Genomic DNA, 26148 nt, shown 5'->3' on the forward strand with positions numbered 1-26148 from the left:
TATAAATGAAACCAAGAAAGTTCCATCGCTTTCTTACCCACCAACTTCGAACATCGATATATCATCTGGAGCTAAAACGTATCTGGAAGATCAAAAATACTCTCCATCAACATCGACGACCTTCTGTCAACATTCTGGAACGACATGGATTCGATCGCGGTAGAAATTGGTGGGCCGTAAAGCGAAGTAGGTAGCAAGTGCATTTTCCACCTCTACTAGGGATTTGAACTGACGTCCTCTAAGGTGATTGTCCAAGGAATGGAACAGGTGATAACCGGACGGTGCAATGTCCGGGGAGTGTGGTTTCCATTCCAAGGTGTAGAATAATGTCCTGGGTCATCCTAGCCACGTGGAGCTTTGCGTTGTCCTGTAACAGAAGGGCCCTTTTGCGATTCAGAAGTGTTGGCTCCAGAGTTTTGAGTTTTTCTTAGACACGGCTAAACTGCTGACAGTACACACTTGCATTGATGCTCTGACCAACTGTAGCAGTTCCCGATGTAGGATGCCGCGAGAAGTCCACCAAACACACAGGAGGACCTTCTTCTGATGCAGTGCTGGTTTCGGCTGTTTTGGAACCGGTTCATGGGATACTAACCAATGATGATGGCACCGTGGAGCTTCGTACAGGACTCACTTCTCATCACATAACACCCTGTCCAGAAATGGCTCCTTCCTAAGACAAGACAGCAAAGAAACATAGGTGTCTGCTCGCGTTTCCTTCTGCCCCGAGTCAAATCATGTGGGACCCATCGATCCAACTTGTAGTATTTCCGCAGTTGATGAAGGTGGTGTCGAATGGTTTCTCCAGTTCCTCACATGCCAGGCCACTGTTCGCCTCAATTGCTGCTTGAAGATCTTCATTTTGTACATATTAACATATATAAAAAATAATAAATATAAAATTGACTTATAACGGTGTAATATTAGTATACCACAATAATGGAACGGGTAGTATAGTGGGATTAGAGTTATAGTGTATTGCCTGTTACATGGAGATTATTACCTAAATGATTTATGACGTTATTTAGATGTGACAGATAGTAGAATAGAAGAGATTGAATAAAAATAATATTAAGAATGCATAATGTAATTAATTAATATTTAGAATAAAAGAAACAATTACATATAAGTTAAATACACAAATATATTACGGTATTAAAAGAAAGAAGCATACAATAACTACAAAAGCATGTAAATTGCTGATAGTTTTGACTTGTTATACCATACATTAGTTATACTTTCTTTTTGAGTTTATATTTAATGTCCTGACGACAGTTACTCAGAGACCTCATGTCGAAGCTTTGAACGGAACGAAGTGAATCCGAAATGGTGGAAGCCAAATGAATGATCGTTAAATAATTCCAAATGATTGATTTAAAAAAAATAATTACTTGGTTTATAAAATCTGTTTTTTATACTCTTAAATGTCCTTGTTTGTCACAACTAGTTGGCACTATATTTTTAAATTTTAAAATGTCCAAATTATAGTTTTTTGATAAATATTATTGTTATGTATACAAATATAAAGTGTTGGTTATTTTTATTTTTTTGTTTAGTTTTAAAAAATCCGTGTATTTGTCCAATAAAACATCACCAAAAATTTTGTTTTTAACTTTTTTTGCAAACAATAAATTAAATCACAAATGCACATATCAAGGTTAGTTAGGTGTTACGTTATAGCTTGTTGTAAAAAAGTTCATTTTTTAGTTTACACAACCTTGGGCTCAGATTATTTTTATTTTTAATTGCTTTAACTATTTTTTCACCTTCCGCGTACCAAATATTTGCACTAAAAATATTATTTTAATTGTCCATTTTGTTCCATGCTAATAAAAAAAACTTAAGGCACTATTAAGTAATAATTTACTTATTATATAATATGTTGGTCTTCCGGCACGTGATGCATCTTTGAGTGTTTCGTCAGTTCTTAAACTTGTTAAACCACCTTTGCACTGTCCACGTAGTCACGACACCCTCACCAAAGGCCTGGTATATCTTCCGCCCCGCTGCAGCGGTGTTTGATCCCGCTTTGAACTCGTACGGCATACACGTCGTTATGGCGCTCTGCGGAGGTTCCATGTTCACTCCGTCCTTATGGAAGTTCACGATGTAACTGAACTGCCACAACCAGGTAGTAGGTTGGATATATCCACACCAACAACTGACCTTCGCCTTATATATCAATTCGCATTCAACTTACGGTATGAGGGCCAATAAAACAAAGACCTCCACAAAAAGCGACAGAACTTTCTTTGTTACCTTTATACATGACTGATTTTCTTTTAAATTGCACTTAATTTTTTTAAGATTTCCCTACAAAAATATTTATTTATTATTCGTGACTAAAAAACATAATTATTTGATTAACAGCTATATCTCACTTCCTATTTTATACCAATTAACATTTAAAGGAGCGAATGAAATCCAAACTGAGAAACTGAATAAAAGCTTTTTTCACCAAATTTTCGATCTGATAAAAAATGTTTTTGGAACACGAGTTACAGCACATAAAAAAGAATGTATTTACTAATTAATTTAATACCATTGTTTTATAGTAGTATTTATAGTGACTTGTTAAAACATTTGTCTTCATACTGTCAAATATAAATCACAGTAAATTGTGTAATCTGCTGTCAGAAAAAAGTATACCATAGACCTACTATTTTCCGATCGGTATATGGAAGAGTTACCATGCTATTTTTCGATCTATATAGTAAAATAGTATTTTTCTGTATTTACTAAATATATTTTTTTTGTTTTGTATTTACTATTTTATTGTAAATTGTTGATTATATGCAAACCTTGTTAATGGCTGAAGCGGGGTAATCTTACGATGATGTTTTAAAAGCTGGTAATTTGGGGGGGGGGGGCACGAAATCATTTAGGGGGCCTGGCCCCATTGGGCCTTCCATGGCTACACCCCTGTCATTATGTTCAAATATAATATTAGAAGATTTGTAAATAATTTTACCAATACTTATTGGATGAACATAATGCATTCCTTGTCCGGGTTTTTATTGAAAGGTCAGGCATTTTCTGAAAGAATCTGTGGCTTGTGCCACGAGTTAATTTTGATAATTATTGTAATCCTATTCTCGTGGCTAAATAATTAGCTTTTCTGTGGGACAAATCGGTTTAGATCCTTGATAGGGTACATTTGAGACGTTCCGGGTAGTAAAGGCACTCATCGTAAGAGCGAGATCAACGAAAGTTATATTCAGTCCGAATGCTCGGAAACTACATTAGAAGTGTTCGAATAGTAATAACAAACTGCTTTGTAGCACATAGCCCTCTTGCTTATACCGTATGTGTAGTTTGTGGAAGTCGTTCCTTTTTCCGCTTAGATTAGAAAATAGTTTCCAACTAGACAATTGTTTTGACCGTTCAGATTTTATTTTCAAAAAACAAGCCTTTGTTGAGTTCGTCTTCACTTCATTACTCGGAATATCTAATCTGTTTCGTATCCTGTCTTAATATATCTTCGATGATGAGAACAATCGTTAAATTATAGCAAACATAGTTAAAATTTCAATCAATATAGGAAGATTTTAGTTATGAATGTGAGATTCAGTTTGTTCTTATGGATAGTGATGCAATTTGGCTAGATTATACAAGAATTGCATCATTGTGTCTCAATTCCATCTGCTTTGTGAGTCACCAACGTTCAGCATCTGCAAGGTCGGTTGACTTGAATAGTCTAGTAGTGTTATGCGGCTTGCTAAAAGTATGATCGTATGAGTGTTATATTTAGTGTTAGAGGGAAACGTGTTTAAACACGTTTGGAAGCAGTTCTCTCTTCCTTTCTTTTGTGTTTGTCGTCAATCTGCTTCCCTCCTCCTCTCAGCCATTCATTCTTGCTTTTCTTTCGGGAATACCATGTCACGTGTGTTACGTAAGGATAATATTAACTTTACTGACTACATAGTAATTTGCATTTACTGTATTTTATTGATGCAATTATTGTATGCTAGGCTCCGATTACTGTGCAAGGGAAACAAGAAGACTAAGTACATCGAATCACTGTCTCAAAAATTCCACAATCACTGAAGGACTTTTGTTTCTAGTTAAAACTTGTATACACTAATGTAAGAAATGGTAAGTCCTACAGTAATCTCCTTGTTTTAACGTAAGAATTGATCTTCTGTCCTCCTCAATTGTAGTCTTCTCTTCGTACTTACTGTCATTCCTCCTACACCCGTCATCATCATAATAGTTTCTTCTTTAGTTGCTTTTTTTTCTTTGTTGAACTTTCAAACCGTGCTATGCGCAAGTACAAGAAGTAAAAAAAATGAAATGAAATCTTTGAGTTTTACGACCCACGGTTATGCCGGTTAGGCTAAAGGAGACGGTGATGATGAGTAATGAATGAAATGGTGGAATGAAGAAAGTGGGAGGAAACGGGAGAATCTCGAGGAAACCCACGCACACGGTGTTTGTCCACCACAAAGTTCACTTGGCGAGGGCTGGGATCGAACCCGGGACCCCAAGCACCAGAGGTGAACGCTCTACCACTGAGCCACCGCGGCCCTAAGTACAAGAAGTCTTACAGAAAGGCTGCATCGGTTCGTCTGTCTGTCGATAGGTAGCCTATAAAAGAAAAGCGGTTGAGATATAACAAAAAGCGTTTATATATATATATATATCGTTTCTGCAATCCCAGTAATATGTTCCGTCTCCTCCATTAACCCGCTATTGAAATCTGAAGTGGTAGAAATAAATCATTCCTGATTTCAACGTTAATCGTCATAGAATAACAACAGTACTAGATTGCGAGAAGCGATATTTCGGAATCGATTCAGCATCCCAAGAATACATTCCACCTGTACCGTAATCTTGTGTACTAAAGGCAGAAATTGTATAAATTTACTTCTGGTTTCAATATTGATCCTCAAAGAGCAAAATTGGTAAGATTTATCAAGAAATGTCATATATAAAAATGGATTCAGCGTCCGAAGAATAAGTTTCATGGTCATCTTATCCTTGTATTGAAACCGGAAGTTGTTGAAAACTCTGATTTTAGGATTGTATACCGATCACCATAGCGAAAAATATAAGACATAGCGAGAAGCAGTTTATTTAATACTGATTCGGTACATCAATAATAGGTTTCATTTCCGCCCTTACTCTACTAATATTTGTATATAGTACAAAATTAAAACTATTTCTGGTTTCAATATTGATCTCCATAAAGCGAAACTGTGAAGGATGGCAAGAAATGTTTTATTAAAATCGATTTAGTTTCTAAAACACAAGTTCGGTCTTTTACATTAACTGTCTATTCGAAATGAAATCTTTTAGTTTTACGTCCCACGTTTATGCGACTACGTTAAAGGAAACGGCGTTGATGAGAAATGAATGTAATGGTGGACTGAAGAAAGTGGGACGAAACGGGAGAACCCCGAGGAAAACCACGCACACGAGTCTGCTTGGAGCGAGCTGAGACTACACCAAGGACCCCACACACGAAAAGTGAACGCTCTGCCACTGAGCCCCTGCGGCTCCTCAACCTCAACCAGGTATTCGAGTCTAAAGTGACAGTAATCAGCGATATAGCAATATCTTTTTTAAAACTTTAATCTCCATACAACAAAAATAGTAATATTAGGGATGGTACCGAGACCGAAACATACTTTTATATACCGAGACGGGCTTCTACATACCGAGACGAGACCGAGACCAAGACAGACCTCTATAAATCGAGACGAGACCGTGGTCAGTCTCGAAAGTCTCGGTCTCGTCTCGAATATTGACAATTATTTTGCCTTTACTCAACATTTTTGTTTCGTTGCTGTGTGAGATAATATGGGAATGGTTGACTGATGTACAGTGGCGTATTGAGGGGGTAAGTGTCGGGCTCAAGCCCCTCCCGAAATACATTTCTGATTATCTTTTCGCATTGCACGTACAACACAAATGTTTCTTACCCGTTCCTCAAGCCTCTCCCGAAACAAAATCTGCTGCTGTTGTATATAATCTTCTCTCTCTTTCTCTCTCTCTCGCTCTATATATATTCTCTCTAAGTAAATTTTCTCTAGTGACGAATGATGTTTATGCCGCGTTTTCGTGGATATACATAGAGTGGCATAAACCATCTGCCACGTTGTATTTAGAATTCGTTGGCAACACTTACGAAATGGGTACGGTTGGGTGCAAAGTGATATTATCAAACCCTTACCCGAGTCACGTTCTAGCAGTGAGCCAAACAGTAACATGATGGGCTCAGGGGCTTATGTGTGATGCATTGTAATATTCATTTTTATTTCTGTCGAATATACCATACATAGGGTCACAAACACCAACAAACTGGCCCCATATAGAGTCAGTTTGCGGGTTTGCCCATGATTTGAAAACGGTTTCGTACTTCTCATGGCAAGAGCTTTCAGACGATATATAGGTTTTCCCCAGGTACTTGGTCCCGGTGTGGTATCATCCCTAGTAAGTAGTTACAAAGTAATAGGATGCTTTTAGACTTACACCACTAGAAAGATCATAGTCTATTAAAAAGTATTGTTAACTCAATTTCGACCAAATTTAGATTCTTCATATTGCAGCAAAACTACGAAAATTAATAGAAAAGGAAACTAGAAAGTTAAGAATCACTTGTTTTGCCGGGACAGAGAAAATAGATACATATAGCTCGAATTACCTATATACTTATATAATATGTATGTCATGTTTCGCAAGTAATTTTCAATCAATATAAAATTTCAATATAATGAACGCACGATTAGTTTTCTCGAATAAAGACCACATGCACCGCTGAGAGCTCAGGAATAAGCTTAATCTATATTACGGCACTGGATATATGTTTATGTAATACATTACGACCTTATTAACTTGTATAAGAAACAGAATGTACTTAAAGTGAGACGCGAACTATACGAAAAATCGGACTTTGAATCTCACTTGTTTGGTGATCCAATCCGAGACCACAGATAGCAAAGATGAGTGCCGTAGCTCCCATCACAAGGTTAAAGAAGTTCCTGTTTTAAAGTGCCAATTAAACACTGATATGTGAAACGGTAATAAAGCATTTGTCAATTTGAAACAAAATATAACGTAGTAATAATTTACTCTATTTGTTAAGATAATGAACGTTATATTCTGTTTTTAAAATGACAGTCAAAGCAGAATGTATTGGATAATATGTGAGAAATTGTAAATTTCAATTTCGGCGCGATTAAATACATTCGTACTCCTATGTGTTGCGTTACCCGTTAGGAGGTATTGAACAATTTTGATTCAAAGGAAGGAAATAAACTACTGTATAGTACTGGAGTTAATTTAACAGAGTTTAATTGTATATGCAGTACTGAGGCTATTTGAGACAAAGTCTATTGCTGAAAGTGAAATATGGGTTACTATTATTGCTTTATCCCAGATATGTTATACCCACTGATGATTGAAGCTGGAACACACACACGGAAAACATTAGCGCTAGCAAATTAGCTACGAAGAGATACATCATACCATAATTCTGTCAAGAATGAAGGCAAAAAATAAGAAGCGGAAACGACAGACTATACGATAATAATACTTTCACACTATTTATTTTGAGACTTTCGAGACGAGACGACACCGAGACTTGGCCTTCAAGACCGAGACCGAGATCGAAACAAGCATCTGTTGACCGAGACGAGACCGATGCCGAGACGGCGATTTTTGACTCGAGACGAGATCGAAGCCGAGACCGCTACTTATCAACCGCGACGAGACCGAGACTGTATAAAGTCTCGTCTCGTCTCGTCTCGATACCATCCCTAATAGACATCGACATTGATAATGAGTCATATATTCCGGTTTCAATATTGATCTTCATAGAGCGAAAACGTGAAGATATGGACAATGACTTCCTGATATGGACTCAGTATCCCAAGATCAGGTTTTATGTACCCATATCCCTTTAATTAAAACCGAAAGTGGTAAAACTCTGATCGAACTGAACAAAACAATATAATAGCTAGGGAAAAGCAGTTTCTGATATTAATTAATTACCGTAAGAATAGTTAACGTCTCTGACTTTATTCTCCTATTACAACTGGAAGTGGTAGAAATCCACTACAACATCTGATTCCAATATTGATGTCTATAGAGCGAAAGTGGTCGTAGAAGGCGAAACACTATTTTCTGAGAATAAATCAGGATCCAAAAATACGTAGTTTTAATCTCGCCGTTTATTCTTCTACTGAAACCGGAAACACTGAAAGCTAGAATGATTTTCAATTGCAATATTGATTCTTATATATTTGTAAGCAGTGGCGATGATTGGACGTTAAAAGTGGGGGAAGGACAAGACATGATCTGAATATTTGTATATCAGTGTTAGTTTTCCTGGTTGTTTCTAACACTTTGTTTCGCGAAAGATTGTGTAACTAATAGGGTATTTTTTTTTCAGTTAAAATACCGTATATTATATTTCATATTTTACTAAGTAAATTGACAAGAGCAACGCAAGTAGGTACTAGCCGTTTCTGCTCTTAAACAATGAAACTGCAAGAAGAAATTTGATTCCTTACTCATGAACATCTTAAAATTCTGTCTGGAAAATTGTGTGATCACGTTATTTAATAACAAATTTGGAAAACAAATAAATAGATAGGATAATATTAATCATAGTAACGAATAATGAGACTTGTTTTGTAGAAGTTACGTTGAAACTGGGGATTAACGAACAACTTGTATTTTTAATTCCACACATGCCATTAAATGTGTGTTATTACTCTTAGGAAATAAAAGACAGTAAATACTACAAGCATATGCGACGACATTTAAAGAAATTCACAATTGCAGTATTAATTGCTTTGAATTGCAATTAAAACCCAATTCGTGGAACTTTTTTAACTTCACGGGAAGATAACCAATACGTGCTCGCACAACGTCAAATATTACATGGCACTATTTTTCTATGAACCAGTAATAGATACAAAAACTTTACATTTCCAAATGAAACTATATTCATTATAGGGTCACTTCAAAAAAGTGAAGGGTCAACTGCCCCTTCTTACCCCCCAATTGCCATCCCTGCTTGTAAGAAATAGCATTAAATTGTTTCCATATGCATTTAGCGTCCAAAGTACAGGTTCACACTCCGGCCATTTCCCTCCATTGCAACCGGAACTTCTATATGTTTACTATTTCTTGTTTCATTGTTAAATTTGCATAGTTTGAAAGTTTAACAATGTAAATAAAACCACATTTAATCATATCGAATCGAAAAATCTTTAACTAATTAATTCCAATACTCAGAATTTTAGGCGATATTTGCATCACTTACCGTATTTATAGGTAGATTAATTTCTGAAATGGCAGGCAAAGTTTGTTTTTTTATATGTCATTGCATTGAATTGCATGGGAATGTTGAATTTTCTTTTCTAGTTTACTCAAAAGTTAGAAAAGATGACATACCATTGTCTTTTTCCGAGCTGTTCGTATATGAACAAGCGTCAGTACTTTTTTTTTTTTCATTTTAATAAGTGACAAGTCATTTTTTTCAATATCAGAAATTTCATTATTATAGTTTAGCCTCTTCACTTGTTTGAAAGCGGCGTCCTCGAAGCTTTTTCTTGAGTTTTAGGAAGAACGCAGTCACACGAAGCAAAATCTTATAAAACCACTGGTGCAGTAGAATACAGACTTTACTTCCCTGTAGAAACTAGAGCTTTCGGTGTTGTATGTGGCCGTGCATTTCCCTTATGAAGAAGAAAGTGAGACATTAGAAAATTTTAATGGGGAGATATCCAAGCTTTAATAACGCTCAGCTTGGATATCTCCCCACTTAAGTAACGTACCACCGTGCTGTTACTATACGTCGATCATCTAACTGTATAATTGCTACATGGCCGATCTTAAGGAAAAAAGGTGGCATCATATCGTTTAACGTTCGAAGGTGGAGTTTCATTTTTAAAACACCATATTGTCGACTGTTTTGTTTCGGGGCCATAGTTGAAAATCCATATTTCGTTACCTGTGGCAATATTATAAACATCTTTACTTTGGCCGTGCGAAAATCTCTTAAGCATATAGCGGCACCATTCCATGCCGTCATCTTTTTGCTCAGACGTAAGCTAATGTGGAACCTGCGCTTCAAAAGGCCGATATGATCTTTTATTATGGACTGGACTGCAATTAATCAAATTTTTATGTTTGATTGAATTTTTTCATGTGATATGGCGATCCACTTTTGTAAGATTTTAAATACTGCGATACTTTCATCCTTAATTGCCTAATGCTAGGGCCCACAGAGCGAATCTCATCTGTGTCTATGTCTATCTAGCTATATATATATATATATATATATATATATATATATATATATATAGGGTGCGGAAAAAGTCCCGAAACGGTCTAATATCTCGCGAAGTATAACGATCAGCAAAACAGAAATAACACGTGTTAAATAGTTTTGAAAAACTATCCAATAATATCAAACGCAACCCCCTATTCCTACCTCCTTCTGGGGTACAGGGGATAACTTGAAAATTTTAAATACGAACCCCTATCTCTTATTGCACGTTTGGATTCTCCAGAAAAAGTGACACTGACTTGACCCAAAATTGCAAACAGTTTCTCCGTAGATGGCACTTGAATCGACACAAAAAAAAAAAAAAAAAAAGTGGTGCAGCAGAACGTTACGAAAATGCCAATTGTCAGTCCCGTGCTCTGTGGTCGTAATATAATATAGCAGAAGTCTGTCCTTCACACGTTAAGAAACTCTGAAATCAAAGAAATGCATGAAATACTGTGTATAACGACGAGCAATGCCTCTGGCGTTGTTATCGATTCTGTCTGTATAGTCTACTACCAACAGTACAACAGAGTAATGTGGGTTACGAACATTGCAGGCGATATGATTCACTATAACCCCTGCAATCCCCCATCAAGCCGAAAAAAGAAGAAAAAAAGATTCGTATGCGATTTGATCTATGCGAAAAGCTGATGAGACACACACACATCATTATATATATATATATATATATATATATATATATATATATATATATATATATATATATAATTGCTAGTGTATTAGTCTTCTTGAAATGAAGAATCCAGTGATGATGTAAAAAAAAAATGATGCACTCAACATTGCATAAATTACAACCCTGTGGATGAAATTGAATAATTTTCTGTTTTCACTTTTCCGTTATTTATTAAAAAGGTAGACTGTTTTACCGAAATTCTTTAAGTATCCAGAACATTTTTTTCCAATTTAGTGAATAATAACTAAGACAGTAAAGAATACAAAAAATATAGAAAGTGAGTGAAACAGTAATTGTAAAATGCTATTGAATGAATTATTAACTGCTTCCATGTTTTTTTTTTTCTTTTTCTTATAAGCTGGATATATGGATGTTCATGTGTAATTTAAGACTCATATTTATTCAGTGCTCAAATTACTGCGCCATAGAAAAGGTTTTGGAAATAATTAATATTCATTTAATGTATTTTGTAAATGTTAAAAGGTTAAACAGAAAGTAGCATAGGCGTGGGAGACCTGGGTTCAATTCCCTAACAGAGCTTATGTCGTTCAAATCCCACTTTCAGCTGTAGGTCCGGTGACGTCAAACTTCACCTATTCATGATTTGCCTAATAATCTCTGGCAATGAAATTTACATATGGAAGATCATGGGAGAATCTTGAATTCAGTATTCGCCTAATGCGAAATTATTTTGGTAGCACTAAAAATAGTATAAATGAATTTATTAAAGTACTAGCTAAAATACCTTTCTTCGTACAGGGAGAATATTGTTTTATACAATGTATCATATCTCAAAGTTAAGAAATGAACGAAATACGTAACTATAAAGGTAACCAAAAAGTTAAAAGTACTGTCGCTTTTACACCCACAACCTTCTAACATCGATATGTCACAGAAGACGTACCTGGAAGATCAAAAATAGTCCCCATTCGCATAGGCGACCTTGTGCCAACGTTCTGGAAGGCCATGGATTCTATCTTGGTAGAACTTGGTGGGCCGTGAAGGGAAGAAGGTATCAAGTGCATTTTGTACCTCTACTAGGGATTTAAACTGGTTTCCTCTACGGTGATTGTCCAAGGAATGGAACAGATTATTATCAAACGGTGCAATGTCCGGGGAGTATTTCGGATGTAATAGTGTTTCTCATTTAAGGCGTAGAATGGTGTCCCGCGTCATCCTAGCCACGTGGGGCTTGGAGTTGTCCTAAAGGGGCTTAGCGCTGTCCTGAAATAGGAGGACCCCTGTGCGATTCAGAAGAGCTGGCTCCAGAGTTTTTTCTTGAAGACGGCTCAACTGCGACATTACACAGTTGCATTGATGCTCTCACTAGCTGGTAGCAGTTCCCGATGCACGATGCCACAAGCAGTCCACCAAACACACAGGAGGACCTTCTTCTTGTGCAGTGCTGGTTTCGGCTTTTTGAAACCGGTTCATGGGATGCTAACCAATAATGGTGCCGTACAGAACCCACCTCATCACGTGTCAACACCCAGTCCAGAAATGGCTCGTTCCTCATACGAGGTAGCAAAGAAACACACGTGCCTGCTCGCGTTTCCTTCTGGCCCGGAATCAAATCATTTGGGACCCATCGACCCAACTTGTAGTGCTTCCCAAGTTGATGGAGGTGCTGCCGAATGGTTTCACCACTCACACTGTCTGGCCACTGTTCGCCTCAATTGCTGCCTGAAGATCTTCATTTTGTACATGTGCTGGTCGTCCGACACGTGATGCGTCTTCGAGTATTTCTTCACCGTCCTTAAACTTGTTAAACTACTGCTGCAGTTTCCGCTTAGTCACGATACCCTCACCAAAGGCCTGACATATCTTCCGCCCTGCTGCAGCGGCGTTTGACCCCAGTTTGAACTCGTACGGCATACACGTTCTGTGGAGGTCCTATGTTCACTCTGACCTTACGCAAGTTCACTGTGTAATTGAATGCCACAACCAGATAGTATGTTGGATGCCCAAACTAACAACTGACCCTCGCCTTATCTCCACTCGCATTCAACTCACGGTGTGAGGGCCAATGGAACACAGACCTCCACTAAAAGCGACAGATCTTTCTTAGTTACATTTATAAATAAGGAAGAGCAACGAGCAACCTCTTCGGCATTGTTGAAGTCAGTATAAGTTAAAAAATACATAACTAAGAGCAACCCTTTCGGTTTTATCCTTTTCAATTTCTGAGCCAGATATGTCCCTTATTATTGCCTAAACTTGGGCTCAATTTCATTAGCAGTCGGATTATCAATTCTGAAAACTATGGATTCGACACTCATACTGGTCATTTTTAACATAGTTTTTCATTTCACCCCTTCCCCTTGTGGTGATAGGGGCTAAAGTTGGACATGAACGGCTTCCGGAGTGTTAGTATTCACCTCGGTGACCCTGAAAACTATGTATTCGACACTAATATCGGTCCTTTGGGACATGATTTTACCCCCACCCCTGATAACGATGGGAGCTAAAGTTGGACGTTAGGAGTGTTACTATTCATTTGAAAACTATGGATTCGACACTGATAGCGATCCTTTTAGCCATGTTCTCTCATGACAATAGAGTTTAATTTTGACTTGAACGGCATCGGAGTATCACTACTCGTCTTAGCAAGCAAGAAAACTATGGATTTGACACTAGTATTCATCTTTTCGGGTAGTTATCTTTCCCTCTTATACATACAATTTTGACTCCCCGCCTGAAACCGAAAATCGAGAAAAGAAGACTAATGAAATAAGTGAAAGGAATTAATAAGGAAGAGCAACGCCATCGGTGAATTTGAGTGGTTAAAAAAAAAACAAAAACGCTTTTGACATTGCCCTATCAATATGAGTGAACTGAATAAATACAGAAGAGCAACGCCTTGCTAATTTCTGGGGTAGGTGACGTTTCTCTTTGCCTACGCTTACATTTAAATGTCATTGGGAAGGTCACCAAACAGATTAACGATTGAATACCATTATTGTCATTCTGATATCAGTCGATAGATCACACCAACTGAACAAAATAATGTGCTTATGCTCATGAAATTTGAGAAAATTAGAGAACAGACTTTCGTGACGTTAAAAAGTATAACTTTCAATGCCAATAATAATTTACAGGCTTTATTTTGCTAAAAGATATTTGTTACTGTATATGTAGCAAAATACACATTTAACTAGAAGATTGTGTCTGCTGTTTGTCTTGGCCCAACTGTGACATCCATACTCCTTTACGCATTTAGTCTTATACATTTACAGACGTACAATACCAAAGATCGATGTTAATAGCCAAGAGCGAGCGTAGAATGATTATCCTTCTCGTTTCGTAATCTGGAGGCTCCGAATTAGAATTCGGAGACTAGCCATCGTGAATGACTTTTTTTCCCCAGTTTTTTTCTCGGTTCTATCAGTCGGATGCCGAGATGCTATCTTTAAATATAGACTCTGGCGGACTTCTATCCATTTCCTTTCCTGTTTATGTTGTTGGTGTTACTAATTTCGGTAAATGGCCAAACTTCTGGTAGCTTGTTAAATTATTATTATTATTATTATTATTATTATTATTATTATTATTATTATTATTATTATTATTATTATTATTATTATTAAATTGTAGTTATGGAAATAATAAGTATCAAGATACATGAGTATGTAGTGTTAATGTAAAAGCGTAACAGTGAATAGCAGCAAAGATACTTGCAAATTAGAAAGCTAACTAAAACAGTCTGAATGGAAGTTCTCAACTCCTGTAATGAGTTCGAATAGGCAGCCAGTACAATATATTCTTTAGAAGAAATTATGTGCACATTAAGAAAAGAAAACTAATTATACCGAAAAAATCCACTTGGTACATTCCATGCGCTCACTTCTTTCCGCTCAACGCCTGACTTGATTAGCGTACAATGGAAAGCACTTGGCATTCACTTCTTAAACAATAGCAGTGGAATAAAAGATGCTGTAAGTCCAAACGAGAAGTTACACAATTAAGAAATTGCAATTTTATGGTATCAGTGACTGGTACTGGGTTTGTGTTGCATCTAAGTAACATCTCACTCGAAAAAGTATATACTAGTGAGAAATGTAAATCGAAAGTCATTGTTGTAAACTCAAGCATTGTCTCTAAGCACTGCACATTCCATGACTTACAGGAGTGCGTGAAGCTTTCAGAATCTACAAGATTTTGATATACATTTTTTTTTTTTTTTTTTTTTACTATTATAGGGAAAATAAGGGGCCGCGGTGGCTCAGTGGTAGAGCGTTCACCTCTGGTGCTTGGGGTCTCGGGTTCGATCCCAGCCCCCGCCAAGTGAACTTTGTGGTGGACAAACACCGTGTACGTGGGTTTCCTCGGGGTTCTCCCGTTTCCTCCCACTTTCTTCATTCCACCATTTCATTCATTATTCATCATCACCGTCTCCTTTAGCCTAACCGGCATAACCGTGGGACGTAAAACTCAAAGACTTCATTTCATTTTCATTTTATAGGGAAAATAAATAAAATTTGTAGGGAAACCTTTGATACAAACACTAACATTTAGATCATAGAAATACAAAAAGCCGGCGTTTTTTGCGGGGGGAATGAAAATCTTTGCTTTTTTAAAAAAATTTCATAACTTTCTTGTTCAAAAAAATAAAATCTTTAAGTTTTATGTTCCACTGTTATGCGTGCTAGGCTAAAGGAGATGGCAATGATGAGAAATGAAGGAAAGGGTGGAATGAATAAAGTGGGAGGAAACGGGAGAACCCTGAGAAAACCCACGCACAAGGTGTTTGTCCACTACAAAGTCAACTTGGAGCGAGCAGGGATCGATCCATAGGCTCCATGCACCAGAGGTGACTACCACGGACCCACCTCGGTTTTCTTGTTCAACTATCACTTTTGTTTTCCTGTAGTGTATCCAATTAAGAAATTGCGTTTACAACATACAGTACTTATGAATCCTATGTTCAGTTCGTAGCTCGCTATCTTAATTGATTTTCAAACTAACATTGCAGTTGTTACCTGCAAGTGGAATTCATGCAGCCCACATACCCCACGCGTCGCTTTAGTTGCCTAAACATTTTATCAAACGGTGGCGTGTTGTTTGCCACAACTTTATTTTATTGTCGTTTGCCACGATTTTGCCACAGTATTAGCATTCCGATCTTATCGTATCTCATTATCGAAAAGATTTACACACACCTGGAGTAAAAGGAAGAGTTGCCAGGCACCTCTATTTTTGATTCCCTGTAACAAGTGCTAAGTGTTCTCGCCTTTGGGACGAGAGAAGTCTAATTAGACTGACTGCTAAAAGAGAACATTAAGCTCCAAACACAACACATCATTAATATCACAATAGCTTAGTAAAATATAGTAGCATTTTCTCTTTTCACGGAGTTCTTAATATCACCTCCTGTTACATAATGTTCTGTTTTCCTTATGTTACGCGACTAAAGAACTTTTTGTACAGGGTTGGCAAAAACCATGGTTTTTATTGAAAAACAAAAAAAAACTGTTTTTTTTTTTTTTTGTTTAAACCAGGAATTTTTGGTTTAAACCAGGTTTTGTGGTTTAAATAATTTGCTCTATATATTCATATCATATATGGGCAGAAATAAGTTTGTTTCGCCTTGATGTTATTATGCAACATCCGGGTTATGCTGGAAGGGGTCACATAAGTTTAAAGCGGAATAAAAACTGCTTCTTAAGTTACATTCGAGAGAAATTGTCCTCCATTTGAACTCGGAACCAGGACTAATTGGTCACAAATGCGATACGTCTGCCGACTCACTCACGAAGGAATCCTGATAAAATACGTTGTACTGATCTTTACATGCTTCTTAATATAACTGTCAAGAGTCATTTCAGAAGGACAAAAAGATAAACAGTTGCACAAGTGAAACCTTTATACAGAATTACATATGGACAATTTCAAAGAACTACGGAGTACAGAAGAACTAATTTAGTTCAAGTTAGTTAACAACGACTTTTATTGGTCCAAATTAAAGAAATACAACGAGTTAATTTGCATATCAGTAAGAAAAGTGAATAAAGATACGAATTATTTGAGTCTACTTTGGCTCAGACTCATTTATAGCCCTACATAAATAGATACCAAAGATACTTCTCATTTCACTAAATGCCTCTCGTGGGGTCTGTATTACCTCCCCCCCCCAACACACACAAAAAGTACGGCATTTCGATCGGCCTTTCAACACCAAAAATAATTTTGGTGGGTCCTACCTTTCGTTGTTGCCACTGCGCTGACCACACATACACAGAGGTCGTTACGTTTCCTTGTTTCGTGCCTGCGCGACGAATGTCCTGGGTCCTGAGTTCTTTCATCGGACTTCTGTGTCTTCCTCCTAAACCGCCAGGGCCGACGCGCTTTGGTCTGTCCATCTCCATCGAAACAGGGCTTCCGTCGATCCATCTGTTTAACAATGCACTTTTGTGCACTAGCACTTTCAATTATCACCCTGCACCAACATCACTCTTTGTATCGTGAGTGTAGTGTTGCACGGACTAATTATTTTAAGTGTTTTTAAGAAGTGTTCATTATAAATGCTGTTGATTAAGATTAGTCTAAGTGCTTTCCGGAAGGATGCAATCAACTTTAAGTTTGTTTTTTTCTGACTACTAATCTTCGTTAAACATGTCCGTTGTCTGGTGTTTGCAGATATATGTTTATGGGTGAAAATGTCTCACCCACACAAAATGTATTTAATCCTACAAAGTTTTTCGAAGTTTAGCGTTCCGGATTAAGAAAATTTACGTATAAATGTCTATGCCTTAGTGTTGGCAAAAAATCGTGCAGTGGGCTATTTTCTAAGTTAGCTATTCATCGTTGTAGTTGACGTGTGTTGTATATTTTTGAGTGTAGTGTGTGGAATTTTTGTGTATGACCGAAGTTTTACAACGCACTTGTTCCCGGTCTCGCAACTAACTACTACTGACCTGGAGTTTTTGAATTCTCAACTCGTCGATCTTTTAGGACACGCCTCTAACTGCGTTTTTGATTTCCTCCTTTTTCTCTCATTCGTCAAATTATTTTGCGTCCTCAATTCTATTTTGTTCGTATCCGCCCATTTACGGTGCTCTAGCGTCGTCTCTCCAAAGTACGCGATTTCTTTAAATTTCGCAAGTTGTGTCTAAAATTTTTATGGAAGTTCATTTGGAGACTTCTTGTCTGGTTCGTGCTCTTGGACCAACTTACAAACCTGTGCCAAAATTTTATCTAAGTTCTACTTGGAGACATTCTGACGGAAATGTGAGTTAACAAATTCGCAGGGATTATTTTGCACTACGATTGTATTCAGTTTGACCAGACTTCAGAGAGAATATTTTTCTCCTCTTTCAGAGAGATGTTAAAAGCTCTCCTGTTTCTTTCCTTGGGTTCACGAAGGGTCCTCTGTATGTGTGGTCTTGTGTGGCTTCAGACGTTCAGCGAGTATTCTTATTGGGACAAAAAAAAAAAGGGTGGTTTAAATGTTCTTGCCGCAATGACGGGTATACAGAATAAAAAGAAAACATCTTACTCTTGGATAGGAAAAGAAAATAAAGAATGCTATTTCAATTCCCATTGCTTTTTAAACACAAAATTTAAAATGACATTCGCTAAAGCCGTTTTAATCATATGCATAATTGAATTTAAAAAATTTATTTAAAATTAAATAAAAATCAATATGGGGAAACTGTCACATCCTACATGCTACTGTGGCACGATGTTTCGCGTTTTTCTTTCTGTGTCTTCCATATAGAATTGAATTTAGCTAAAACTGTCACGAAATTCAAACACTTTGTAAGACATTTTAGTAAACCACCCCATCTCTTTTCCTTCTCTTCTACATTAAATGGTAAGAAAAAAAGAACACAAATACATGTTTAATTATTTTAAATGGAAAATCAAACTACCAACTTTCATGTCGCTAACCGTAAAGGATCCCGAGATATGGGCATCTTAATAATAATAATAATAATTCCCACCCCATTTTTCCGTTTTAGGTAAATTATCAAAAACGCTGAAAGACGTATTGAATTACATTAAATGAGAAATCCATATACCAAATTCCATGATTCTAACTTCTAGAGATTCTTAGATATTGATATCTAATTATAATAATTGCAATTAAGGGATTCGGAGTGAGGGCCGTCTTATTAGAATAATTTCCATCGCATCCCCTTCCTTTCTTCAAATATCCAAAAAAAAATCCTTCCTTAGTGATACCCTACGTCACAAATCTTATCTATTGTATGAATTTTAAGTTCCTAGCTTAAGCAGCAAGAAAAGATGAAATGCAATTAAAAGTCTCAATGAATTCCTGGTCCGTTCCTTATGTTTCCGTGTTGAACCCGAAAAATCATAGCTCTCTTTGTTGATCTAGTAGTTAGCGAACGTACCTTTGATGCATGAAGTTCTGTAATTTGATTCCTGGTGAGTGAACATCGAATGCTCTACAGTGGTTCAGATCCAACTTTAAACTCTAGTTCTCATTCTGTAAAGCATCGCTTTTGACGAACGACGTAAATACATATCAATCAATCAACCAACCGAAAAGTCTCAGATTCAGATAGCTTTTCAGTAAGGGGCAATGAAGATTCTATATTTCTCTTTGTTCAAGGCAAAGGTAATTGAAGTTTGGGTACCCAAATTCCATTTCAATATCCTTTTGTAAAATATACATTTTTAGTTCAAAGAATGAGCCGGCTTAAGCCGACTTACCCTCCTTCCTACAGCTGTTCGTCCAATGAATGAATCATATTCTCGCTTCTTTGGGGCTTGTGGCGACCGCTTCAAGGAACTAGGGACGGAAGTATTCACAATTCAAATGTCTGTACTAAGTATTATTAAGTACCACACATTTTGATTAGACTCTGCTAAGCTTGTGACACAGATTAAATCGGCCAGGAAAAGACATATTTGTATTTTTCAACGATAAATGGTCGAGGTAAAAAGAGACCTTTGGGGGTGCGGTCGCCCCCTCCCCCCCTTGGATCCGCCAGTGGCACGTCTTGAGTTTCAGTTTAAGAAGACACGATTCTACATCGAACAGTATGATGACACAGCACCAACTGACATTATGATGTGCGACGTCTGCGCAGTATAGCGGCTAAAAATCTAGGTAGCTTAATGAAGCAGAAGACTATGGAAGAGTTTTCAAAAATGTGTATGCTAAACAGTACCTTATTTTTATTAAGTTTAACTTATGTACCTGTCAGTATCTAACCTCACGTTATTTACTGTTTTATAAATACTAACTAACTAACTAACTAACTCTATGGCCTATGGAACCCGCAGGTTCAGTGCCGCGTTCACAAAAGCTCTCCACTGACTTCTATCCTTAGCTAATTGCATCCAGTTTCTACTTTGAATTCCTATCTCTGCGAGATCCATCTTAATATTATCCTCCCATCTGCGCCTAGGTCTTCCTAATGGTCGTTTTCCTATGGGTCTTCCAGTCAAGACTTTGAAAGCGTTTCTACTTTCTTCCATTCTAGCTACATGACCTGCCCACCTAAGCCTCCTAGACTTGACGACCCTAACAATGTTGGGTAAACCGTATAAACTATGTAGTTCCTCGTTATGAAGTTTCCGCCATTCCCCATTCTCGTTCCTTTTGGGTCCGAATATTCTTCTCAGGATCCTGTTCTCAAATACTTTCAGTCTATATAAATACAGTAATAATAATTAATGTAATAAAGAGAAAAGTCATTAACCAACAATCAGGGCCGGATTTAGCATTTTGGCGCCCCTAGGCCAAATATTTTTTTCCGCCCCCTAGTCTGGTTAAAGTTACTTTCCTAAAAACCTTTATTAAAAGATTATATCAGGCCTATTGCAATTTTATAATCGCAAGTTTTTGAGGAATTTACTTGGTCCTGGGTTTAACAAAATACCGTTAATGTATTAACAAAAGATTGGTGAATAACTTTGGTTTTGTTCAATTTAGCCATTTGGGCAAATAAATAAAAAAAACTCTGTAGTAAAAAAATAAGTAAATAAGTATAAAAAAACAGCCATTCTCTCGTGGAGATCAATGTTGTAACGAAGTTGATGCATAATGTTGAAAAATAGTTTAACTTTACCAACAATTATTTGTTCCAATGAACTTCAAAATCAGAATGCTTTATTAGCCTGATCTTTTTTAATCGATTCAAAAAATATGTTAAGTTATGGCTATTTATTTTTATTTCTAGATATTTTTTAAATTTTTTTTCTCTCGGCCGTGCGCACCCTGGGAGCTTGCGCCCATAGGCCCGGGCCTACCGGGCCTATTGGGAAATCCGGCCCTGCCAACAATAATAAACACTGTACAAAATTTTCTGTGTACACGTATCCATCCGTGTTAACCGACCTTTTCTTATCCGAGGTAGATCCGGTCCACATTAGCTCGGATAACCATGACTCTACTGCATTATTTGCACGAAAAGTTAACAATACTAGTCGAATAAAGAGAAACAATAGTTCAAATAAGAATATTCGTATAATCAGGCACAATTAACCGTTTGGGATGCAAAATTACAATATTCAAAGCTCTAATCGTGACCCTAGGAACACCAGGGGAGGGGGACCTGAGGCCCACAGCCATTAGTTTTTAATGAAAGCCAAAATACTTTGGTGTTCTTAAGGTTAAAACCGGAAGTGCTAATTGGTGTCTGTCATTTTCTGTTGCATGAATCCATATAAAAAAAATCTACTTGTCGCTATCTATTTCCGTTTTATCTATTATGCAATAAATGTTGTAACCGGAAATCGTAAGTTTTCACTACTTTCGGTTTCAACACGGATAAAAGCAAAGACAAAACCCATTTTTGGGACATAAAAACAGAAGAAGACTGACTCGAGAAAGTGGCTGAATTTTGCTATCTCGGTAGCAATATAGAAAAAAAAAAAAACAGATGTATTAGTGAAATAAAGAGAAGAATAACAATGGCCAAGAACGCGTTTCAGAACAATAATAATTTTCTTCTGAATAAGCACATTTACATCCACGCTAAAAAGATATTTGTAAAAACCTTTGAGTAGAACGTTTTGACATATGCATGGGAAACCTGGACGTTAGCAAAACAGGGGAAAGACCGTCTTGAGGCAGCAGAAATATTTTGGAGAAGAATCACCAGAATTAGCTGAACTGAAAGAAGAGCAATAAGGTGGTACTGCAAGAAGTGAATGAAGGAAGAGAATTATTCAAAGCAAAACTCATTGGTCATTTATTTAGACATGATACCTCTTTCCAAAATATTTTCGAAGGCATGATATTAGGGAAGAAGATACGACGACCAAGAATGTCGTACCTTAAAAATATGATCAATGAGATGGGATATACTTCCTACAAGGAGATGAAAAGGAGTGCTGAAAATTGGACGCTGTGGCTGTAAAGACAAGGCTTAGCCTTTTTGAAGAAGAATAATCAGTATTAAGAAAACACTTTTCGATATATCTTACTGTATTTGCTTTGTGGAAATAAACATTGAAACCGGAAGTATAGTAAATGCCATACATTTCCGTTTTTAGAAGAACCTTGCGGGTTATGATGGTTATATTCTCTTGAGTCGCTGAATCGATTGCAAACAAGAAAAAAAAAACTCGCTATCGAATACCAACGTTGAAACCGGAAACAGATAATTTCTACCACTTTAGGTTTGAATAGAAGGTTAACGGAGATGGAACTTATTCTTGAGAACCTGATTCGATTGCAAAAACAACGGTTCTCGATATCTTATTCTGTTTTCGTTATATGGAAATCAGTGTCGAAACCGGAAGTAGTAGCAAATTTTAACCACTTCAGATTTTGATAGAGCATTGCGGGTAGTTATGGTACCTTCTCTTAAAACGCTGAATCGCTTGTAGAAAGTCGCTTCCCGGTATCTGCTATCTTTTTCGTTGAATCATTTCTAGTTTGAATAGACGTGGAGCCTACTTTTAGGACAGAATCGATTGCAAAACCTAACTTCGGGATGTCTTTTATAGTTTTTGCTCTACGGAAATTAGTGTTGACACTGGAAGTAAGAATAAATTTGAACCACTTACGATTTCAGGAGAGTGTTGCGGGTGGTCATCTTATGTTATTGTCTCGAGACACTGAATCGTTTGCCATTTTATCATTTTGGTTCCACGGCGGCGAACGTTAAAACCGACACGTATGCATAGCATAGTGTGAAACTCTAAAAAAGCATTGATGTAACAGCGTATTTCAGATTTTAGCTTTGTAATATTAAAAGTAAACCCGTATAAGTACTTAAATTATGACTTCCTACAATAGTTAATAAATTCGACTCTTACTATTTTGAATATTCTAATAAATTAAAGAAAAAGAAAGGAGTCATTCGAACTTGAATACACACACACACACACACACACACACATATATATATATATATATATATATATATATATATATATATATATATATATATATATATATATATATAATACGAGTAAAGCGCTGCGGTAATGTAATTACGTGAGAGGATACAGATTGTTGGTAATGTTTTACCTATGTAAGGAAACGCACGAGCTTTAATTTAGCTTGCTTAAGAAAGCAGAAAATTCAATAGAAAACTACACATTTCAGGGAAAACGTTTTCAATTGTAATAACGAACATACGTTTCCAGTCAGTTGTCGAAATATGCTTTATAAAAATGTTACAGTATTTCTTTTTCCTGTTTTCGAGTATTATAAAGTTAATAAATTACGTTGAGGAGTGTGGAAGTTAAATATATTGGACGAGCAATATATTATAGCGGCAGGCCCCAAATAAGAACATATTCAGCAGTCTTATAATTTCGATGGTTCTGCGTATAACAGAGGGAAATAATCGATCAAAATCTCATATATATATTTTTCTTTTGAATGCAAAATATTTTAATTAAACAGATTTTTTCTGCTACTTGTAATTAATGATTACATAGTAAACAGAAATAGTATGAAAGAAATCATTATCCAGATGCTTCGCAGCTTGAGACATGCAAACATTATGTCCTTACGACAATTAGTTAATCCCTAGAATGTCAAGATTTAAAAAATAAGTTTCTAGGCAGATGTTTTTGAACTGTATTTGACATACCATGTTACAAATTCTAGTATCTGCTTGTAACGTGTGGTGCTACTATGCACTCTACACGTAGCCTATTATTCGTAAGTAGAATAAACGAAATGTCATAAATAAATTCCTTGTAGAGTGTTTATATAGTTTTCGATAGTATTACCAAATTTTTCGTATATTTCCTGTCTAGACGCACAGCGGGCCTTGAGCGAGGCTATCTGTTTTCGTCACTTGCCCGTTGGCTCCCGTTCGTCATGTCTCGGTTGACATCGGCTATCTTCGGGAATCTCCGAGCACCGGTGAACAGTCACTAAAGCAATGGTAGCAGATGGTCGCAGAGGGGCGTAGGAAAGAGAGTGTTGTAGTGGAAGTGGAGTATTTGTTAGTGTTGCCTGACGCGAACTCAAATGATCGGTGAATTTGACTGCAGACTTGTTCATGTTACGAAGATAATGGAAGTTTGGTGATTTTTGTGTTCTCTGTTTCTAGTGACGTGCATATGGAAGTGAAAATAATAACGTAAAGTGTTGACCATTTGCAACCTTTTTAGGTAGTTCGTAATTCAAGGGTTTAACCTTGATATTTTGTGTGTTGGTGTCTGGCCACTGTTGATTGCATGACCAAAAAAATAAGAGTTTGCGCTGTTTTGGCTGACGACAAGGGCCGCGTGGCCGGCCCAAACCTCCTCACCCCCGTTGTGTGGATGGTGGGGTGGAGCCTCTGTGGTAAAAGTGATCGATTGGCCGATATCTGGTCAGTGTTGCAAGATCGGTTTTTGATTGGAAGAGTGGCAAGGGGCGGAGCGAAAACTGAGCTCTCCAAAATTGAAGTTCAAAATCGAATCCAGGGCGAACCCTATCGTCAGTGAGCCGTATCAATAGAAGCGATACATGGGATATAGGACCTTACCTATGATATGATATGAGATATGTTTATTGTGATCTTTGAACAATTGGACCTTGCCTGATGACCTGACTTCTGTCCTCTCTCTTCTTTTTTTTTTAACTGTGTGTACGAAAAAAAAAAAAGAATTGTGTACATGCATTTTGCATATTCGGCCGGAACGTACATTCCACAAATTATGGCCGATGCGGACTTTCCGTGGGGGCCACCATTCCCAACGGATCCCCCTCTGTCGGACCTCGCGATACTTCTTACATTAGGACTCCTTAGGATAGTGGAGTGTATTGGTGCAAAAATGTTTTGTCGGTTTTTTAGGTTCCTTGCAAGGTTTTCTGGTGAGTAACTCTTTCTTATTTACCCAATTTCAACTGTTGGATAAAACGTTCGGTGATGTAGGAGTTTTTTGTTTTTAGGTCAGCTGCTATATCTAGTGAATTTGTGTCTGATTTGAATTGGTTTAGTTGTCCGTAGTTCATGCATACATTCTAGACAAGGTGGTAGGGGTTTATTCTTTAGACAGATATTTATTGTAGTTTTGTCATATTTAAGTTTCGACGGAATGTGATGTAATTGCGCGTGTTTGTTTCTATGGTATATTATGATTACAATTATTTCACTTGAAGTTGTAACTCATATACGGGAATTAAAGTTGGCACACACATTTAATAAGCTGGTAGTTGCTTCCTGTATTCCTTTTTGTCTAGACAAGAGCATACTGGACTGGAGTTACTAGGACTGTTACAAGCTAACAGATGTTTATCATGTGCGAACCATAGTTCCGTAATGGTCAGATGTTGGCATCATTCGTGTAAAACCGGATGATTCTCTGTAAGGATGCACTAGCAGCGAGCGGTGAAACGTTACCATTATATGCTCGCGGTATTCTCTACTAGCGGGGTCAGCTACCATCTAAGATTCAGATTATTTCCTGACTACTCAAGGGGAAGGTTTGAGTTGATTTGGTGAAGCTTTGTGTGTTGAGGATGCGTTTATTGGGTTTGTTGTGCATACCTTGGGTCAGATGATGTCCTCCAGGAATGGGAGATGTAAGATGAGACATTGGCCCCTTCCTGGGTTTCGAATCAATCAATTATTTGAATTAAGTTTCTCAATACGGACAGCATTTTCTGGCAGGGTTGCAGAATACTGTACCGTATCCCCAGGCAGTCAGCCTGGGTACTAACCCCACTTCACTGGGTGTCGCTTGCTAGGCATTACTATACTATTTGAATTCAGTATTGAGCTTTGATAAGGAAAAAAAA

The 26148-nt window shown here is 37.1% G+C and overlaps 1 protein-coding gene across 3 annotated transcripts in view; it reads left to right on the top strand.

Moving 5' to 3' along the window:
- Positions 1–26148, top strand: part of LOC145661383 (protein spitz-like) — a 598112-nt gene that overhangs the window by 416769 nt on the left and 155195 nt on the right. Inside the window, exon 1 of one of the 3 annotated variants that reach the window (XM_081726704.1) lies at positions 24291–25221. The exons of the other annotated variants lie outside the window; for them this stretch is intronic. Coding sequence (XP_081582830.1) covers positions 25023–25221 — 199 coding nt within the window. The 5' untranslated portion in view covers positions 24291–25022. Of the gene's footprint in view, positions 1–24290; positions 25222–26148 lie in introns of those variants that run through there. 3 annotated transcript variants of the gene reach the window in all.

Source organism: Thermobia domestica, chromosome 1 (genome assembly GCF_964235325.1).
Source record: "Thermobia domestica chromosome 1, izTheDome1.hap1.1, whole genome shotgun sequence".
NCBI lineage: Eukaryota > Metazoa > Arthropoda > Insecta > Zygentoma > Lepismatidae > Thermobia > Thermobia domestica.